Source organism: Rhinopithecus bieti, unplaced genomic scaffold, assembly GCF_001698545.2.
Source record: "Rhinopithecus bieti isolate Rb0 unplaced genomic scaffold, ASM169854v2 scaffold_2408, whole genome shotgun sequence".
Classification (NCBI taxonomy): Eukaryota; Metazoa; Chordata; class Mammalia; order Primates; family Cercopithecidae; genus Rhinopithecus; species Rhinopithecus bieti.
Genome location: NW_016803672.1, coordinates 700,897 through 707,404, shown reverse-complemented (window position 1 = coordinate 707,404; position 6,508 = coordinate 700,897). Strand labels below are relative to the sequence as shown.

Sequence of the window (6,508 nt, the reverse complement as noted above, 5' to 3'; positions counted from 1 at the left end):
TCAGGAGCCCGCTTTTCAGAGCAGCAGGTGGGCTCTGGATTCTAGCAATGCACACACGGATCCTTAACCCTGGTTAGGATCTTAACACAGGGAGAGCTATACAAAAAACCAGCTGGGCGTGGTGGCGGGCGCCTGTAGTCCCAGCTACTTGGGAGGCTGAGGCAGGAGAATGGTGGGAACCCAGGAGGCGGAGCTTGCAGTGAGCTGAGATCGCGCCACTGCACTCCAGCCCGGGCAACAGAGTGAGACTCCGTTTCAATAAATAAATAAATAAATAAATAAATAAATAAATAAATTAAATAAAACACAGGGAGAACTGTACTTTATTGTAGCCACAGGGCAAACTGCTGGAGACAGACCCATGGGCCCTGACCATTTCCACCACCCCAGAACCCTGCCCTGTGCGTGGTATCACCGACAAACAAATCACAAGCATACAGTTCTCTGATGAGTTCCAGAAATCTGATGAGTGCCAGGTGGGGTGCACATTTGGGAAGATGCCCCCGCGTGGCTGTGAAGGCTCTTCCTGGGGAAGGCCTGCTCCCAGCTGCCTGCTCCTTCTGGAATTCAAACCCCAGGCAAAGGCAGCTGGCCCCAGGCCAGATAGGTCCTGGCTTCCCAACCTTGAGCTTTGCAGTCATTACCTAGGTGCAGGCTGGGCTACAGGACAGCCAAGCTGAGAAAGGACAGGTCCTCGAAGCCTAGGCCGGGGCACCGCTTGGTTCTTGGTCTCACTCCCCACTGTGCCGCGCTTTGCCTGTCAGACGGCGGCGCTGGGCCTTGCTGGTACGAGTGGCCCTTGGGGGCTTCTTGGAGTCCTGGGTCCATCGGGGATGTTTCCTCTTGACCTTTTTGCGGCTGTGTGCATGCAGTGAGGCTGTGAGAGAGGAGATCCTGGGGGAGGGCAGAAAGCCTCAGTTTAAGACTGCGTTGTGGAGTGACTCACCACCTGGCTCATGGAGGGGATGTCAGGACAGGTTGCAAATGCCAGGACCACCAAGTTCATGCCAGAGTTGGCCTGCTCTACCTCCAGAGTGCTTGCCAGCAACGCAGCTCAGAGAGACAGGCCCTTCACCCAGGCACAAAAGGCATCAGAGGTCAGACACTCTCAGGGGTGGGTGGGACAGGATGGGGCAATGCGGAGAGGCTGAGGATCACTGGACAGGCAAAGCAAAGGGCTGCTCCGGGCCCTACACCTGCTCCACACCACCCCTAAGAGCCAGGTCACTACTGCCAGCCAGGAGGGGTGGGACCGGGAAGGCAGCAGGCCAAGACTCACCGCTGAGAGAGCAGGGGGTCTCTGGACTTCCTGGGCAAGGCTTTGGTTGGCTTCTCCATGGATGATGCCTCCTCCTCAGACCCATCTCCAGACCCTCCCTAAAGAAGCACAAGAGAGGGAGCAGTAGCTCGGGGGGCCTGGGCTGGGCACCCCGAGCCACCATGGCTCTGGCAAGTGGTGGCGTGCCCTGCTGCATCACAGGCCTGGAAGGGAACTAAAGAAGGCCTCGGGGCCGGGTGCGGTGGCTCACGCCTGTAATCTCAGCCCTTTGAGAGGCCGAGGCGGGCGGATCATGAGGTCAGGAGATCGAGACCACCCTGGCTAACACAGTGAAACCCCGTCTCTACTAAAAATAAAAAAAAAATTAGCCGGGCGTGGTGGCGGGCGCCTGTAGTCCCAGGTACTCGGGAGGCTGAGGCAGGAGAATGGCGTGAACCCGGGAGGCGGAGCTTGCAGTGAGCCGAGATCGCGCCACTGCACTCCAGCCTGGGCGGCAGAGCGACACTCTGTCTCAAAAAAAAAAAGGCCGCCTCGGATGGAAGAACAGTCTATCTGCCCTAAAGCAAGGTTTACACAGGGGAAGGCCTGTTTCCAAACCCTCTCCTGCCCCTAGAAGCTTCCAGTATATACTTAAACATTCAGGAATGAAAATTCTAGCAAAATGGGGACAAGACTTGTCTTTGTATCAGACCTTGCAGAAGAATGAGCATAAAATGAAAGACTGGTGTGAGATCAGTATGGTTTTGTTTTGTTTTTTGAGATGGAGTCTCGCTCTGTCACCCAGGCTGGAGTGCAGTGGTGCGATCTTGGCTCACTGTAACCTCCACCTCCTAAGTTCAAGCGATTCTCCTGCCTCAGCCTCCCAAGTAGCTGGGATTACAGGCACACGCCACCATGCCTGGCAATTTTTTTTTGAGACGGAGTTTCGCTCTTTTTGCCCAGGCTGGAGTGTAATGGCACAATCTTGGCTCACCACAACCTCCGCCTCCCGGGTTCAAGCTATTCTCCTGCCTCAGCCTCCCGAGTAGCCGGGATTACAGGCATGTGCCACCACATCCAGCTAATTTTGTATTTTTAGTAGAGACGGGGTTTCTCCATGTTGGTCAGGCTGCTCTTGAACTCCTGACCTCAGGTGATCCGCCCGCATTGGCCTCTCAAAGTGCTGAGATTACAGGCATGAGCCACTGCACCTGGCCCCGTGGTTAATTTTTATACTTTTAGTAGAGACGGAATTTCACCATGTTGGCCAGGCTGGTCTCAAACTCCTGACCTCAGGTGATACACCTGGCTTGGCCTCCCAAAATGCTGGGATTACAGGCGTGAGCCACCATGCCCAGCCCCGAGATCAGTATGGATGTGATAGGGGAGTGGCTCCAGGACTTAAGGACACAATAACCCATGCGAGGAAATAGGTTTTATATCATAACTGTGTGCATATATGCCCATAAATTCTTAGGCAAACCCAGATACAACTCCAATGGAAACAGCTGTCTCATGAAACAATATTTAACATGATACTTTCAGATATTTTCAATTACATTATTATTTTTTTTATGCTGGTTGCAACCTACTCATGATTCACCACCCACAGGTTGAAAACCCACTTAGTGCACAGACGCGCCAGGGCTGCAAATCGCACAAAGGGAACGATCACAAGCAGCTACCTTTTGTGAAGCACTCACAACAGGGCTGGGCGCTGCGCCAAGTGACTCACACGGATTAACAACTTTTATCCTCACACCAATCCCACAAGGCAGGTGCCACCATCAGCAACCCCAGTTCACTGATGGAGAAAGGGAAGCAGGCAAGGTGAAGGAGCCTGCCCAAGTTCCTGAGCTGCTCAGCAGTGGGGCTGGCCTCTGCAGCGCCCCGGAAGCAGGGAATGAAGGGTCCAAAGGGAAGGAGCCCCTGCAGTGGAGTACCCACAACATGGGCCAGCACTGAGCAACCCTGGGAAGCCAGTCTGCCCCCACACCGCTTCGTCCCAGGGCTGAGACTGGGACCTACCTCAGGTGGGGTCAGCCCAAGCAGCCGGGCCCCTGAGAGGTCCAGGTCACTGATGGTGGTCACGGTGACTGTGTGGTTGGGGTGGTCATACTGCACTGACTCTGTCTTTGCTGTCACCAACCGGTCCAGCTCATCTGCCTCCTCTGTGGGGGTGGACACAGACCTGGGGTCAGCCAGGGGAACGAGAGACCAGGCTCCAGCCTCCCTCCCTCCCGGGAGTGCAATGTCCCCTCTACTCTGTGGATGTGGAGCGCATCCACAAGGTCACTGGCTGTAGAGCCTGGTCTGCGGACGCATGTTGTGAATGATCCTGTTTCCTTCATGCTCTAGCTGGTTCCCATGTCAGACAACCCCTCTATGACAGCTACAGCTGTCCCTCTCCTCCGCCCCTAGTCCTTTCCATCCTCAAAAACTGGGTTCTCTCCTCAGGCTTGGTTCACCGTGGGGTTTGGGCCTCCTTCTCCTGGTCTTTGTTCCATTTGCACTTAGAGGTGCTTAGGACAACCCCTGGCCCCAGGGTACCCCCCGAGATCCCCAGGGCCAAGGAGGTCAGCTTCTATCCCTTCCACCCACCAGGCCCGTCAGCTGTTCTCCAGGTCAGGCCAAGCATGCCACTTACCCAGCGCCTCTTCTCTCTCTGCCAGCATCTTCAAGTATTCCTCGTGGCGCTGAAACCACATGGGCAGGGAACACAGTGAGTATGGCCTCTCAGTCCAACCTCAGGCCAGGGTATTAATCACCCCCAAGGTGAGAGAGACCATGATCCATACTGCAAGATCAGGAGGAGACTCCATCTTCCATCGCTCCCAGACCCAGGCCCAGGGAGTCTCCACCTGTAGAAGCTGTTCCCCAGTCCTGCCCACACACACGCCGCCCCATGCCTGCAGCTGCCTCTATTAGGGAAATCCAAGGCTACAAGTGCCCTAAGGATCAAAGACCCCCTCCCACCTTCCCCCTGCACACCTCCTCCCGAAGCTTCCTCTGCTCCTCTTTCAGCCGCTGCTTAATCTCCTCAATGGCTGCCTTCTTCCGCTCGACCTTCCGCTTGTGGAAGCCTGTCAGGTACTCCCTACAGGAAGGAAGCCGGCAGAGACAAAGAGAGAAGGGCTCACACCAACATGGCACAAGTATACATATGTAACAAACCTGCACGTTATGCACATGTGCCCTAGAACTTAAAGTATAATAAAAAATAAATAAATAAATAAAAAGTATTTAAAAAAAAAGAGAGAGAAAGGCTCAGTCTAGGAGAAAAACGGCTAATGCTGCGCTCGCTACGTGCTAGGCACCATTCCAAAAATGTACAAGTATTAGTTCATTTAACCTTCACAACAATGGCCAGCCATGGTGGCTCACGCCTGTAATCCCAGCACTTCGGAAGGTCGAGGTGGGCGGATCACTTGAGGCCAGGAGTTCAAGACCATCCTGGCAAACATGGTGAAACCCCATGTCTACTAAAAACACAAAAATTAGCTGGGTGTGGTGGCACATGCCTGTAGTCCCAGCTACTCGGGAGGCTGAGTGGGAAGAATTGCTTGAACTTGGGAGGCAGAGGTTGCAGTGAGTCGAGATCGCGCCACTACACTCCAGCCTAGATGACACAGCTAGACTTCGTCTCAAAAACAAACAAACAAAAAACCCTCACAACAACCTGTGCAGTGGGTAGCAATCTCCATTTTACAGATGGAGACGCTGAGGCACAGAGTCTAGGTTACTTGCCCAAGTTTAGAGAACAGATACATTTAGGAAAATAAGGGAGATATTGCCTCTTTCCACTTAATACTCTCCAGGGATCTCAGGTTCAGGAAACAGGGCCAGGTGCGGGGGCACACACAGTACATGGGGTAACCCCTTCCACACCGGCAAACCTCATTACTCTCTCAAGAGGGCTTTCAGGCCACCCTCATCCAGACCTTTAGAAATCCTGCACTGGACCAACACCCATGTCTCCAAGACACCTGACCCTGAACTCGCCTGTAGGGCCTGTTGATGCACGCTAGGAGTTTCCTGACGATGCCCAGCATTTCCCACCCCCTCTCCCTCGGTCTGATCTCAGCCCCTTCTCATCTCCGCAGTGCCAGCTGCTCTCTTCCCATTTTGTCCCACAGTCCAGCACTGGGCTTTTCGCTGACCCGCTACCATGTGCCATTTATTTGTCTGGCCGGACGCTGAGGCTCAAGGGTTCACCTTCCTGATACGGGACCTGGCACACTAAAGGAGCCCAGTAAATGTCTGGAGAGCGAATGAACTTAGGCCACTCTCATTTCATTGACTCATCATTCATCAGCCACGGCTGGGCGCCTACTGTGTGCCGGGCCGATGGACTGGGCTGGGCTAGGGTGGTCGAAGCCACTCCTCTGAGACCCGAGCTTCCGGCTGTCTGGCGGCGCAGAGACACTAGGCGAGGTGGGGAGGCCGAGAAGGGAGAAGCGGGAACGGGAGCTGGGAGGCCGAGAGGGGTTCTCTAGCCACGCCAGGGGGCGGGGCCGGAAGAGCCCTCCGCGGGAGCGTGCTCGGCCCCAGACCTGGCCTTGGCCGTGAAAAACAGCTCGAGGGGAGTCCGGTCCGGCTTTGCCACTCACCGCCTCTTCTCCTCGTCGAAGCTGAGAACGAGCCTGGGCCGCCGGTCGTCACCATCTCTCCTCTTCTTCTTATTGCGGCCCATAGCGGTGAGGCTGCCGACTTCCTCTCCCTGGAGACACTTCCGGGTGTAGCGTACTCTTCCTTCCGGGCGCACACATCAGCGTCGCTCCGCAGTTCCGTCCGCCAGGCCCCGCCTTTTAAAGGGACCTCCCAGCTCGTTTTCTTCCCTCTTCTCACGCACGAAGCGCTAGTCCCTGACCTCTCCATGACTCCCAGCTTCAGCCCCACCCCAGTGTCGCTTCAGTGAGAGCGAGGTCCCCTGGACCCGATTGCCTAGGACTGTGCCTGGCACACACTCAATATGGAGTTACTTGTGAATGGCCAAAAATTTCTGTACTGTCAGGCCTCTGAGCCCAAGCCAAGCTATGGCATCCCCTGTGACTTGCACATATACGCCCAGATGGCCTGAAGTAGCTGAACAATCACAAAAGAAGTGCCAATGCCCTGCCTCGCCTTATCTGATGACATTCCACCACAAATGAAGTGAAAATGGGCCGGGCGCGGTGGCTCAAGCCTGTAATCCCAGCACTTTGGGAGGCCGAGACGGGCGGATCACGAGGTCAGGAGATCGAGACCATA

At 55.1% G+C, this 6,508-nt stretch overlaps 1 protein-coding gene across 3 annotated transcripts; it reads right to left on the bottom strand.

Annotated features, from left to right (window-relative positions):
• Positions 1 to 305: 305 nt before the first annotated feature.
• Positions 306 to 6,015, bottom strand: NOL12 (nucleolar protein 12). 3 transcript variants are annotated; one of them, XM_017848365.1, is made up of 6 exons: positions 5,869 to 6,015; positions 4,250 to 4,355; positions 3,906 to 3,954; positions 3,287 to 3,429; positions 1,280 to 1,377; positions 306 to 894 (listed from the first exon to the last, which is right to left on the bottom strand). In XM_017848365.1, exons 1-6 carry the CDS (start codon positions 5,949 to 5,951, stop codon positions 732 to 734), a joined length of 642 nt encoding a protein of 213 aa, XP_017703854.1. In that variant the 5' UTR covers positions 5,952 to 6,015; the 3' UTR covers positions 306 to 731. The 3 variants fall into 3 exon arrangements, with proteins under 3 accessions (XP_017703854.1, XP_017703863.1, XP_017703868.1); XM_017848374.1 differs by lacking the exon at positions 5,869 to 6,015 and adding an exon at positions 5,261 to 5,773; XM_017848379.1 differs by lacking the exon at positions 5,869 to 6,015 and adding an exon at positions 5,419 to 5,450.
• Positions 6,016 to 6,508: the final 493 nt, after the last annotated feature.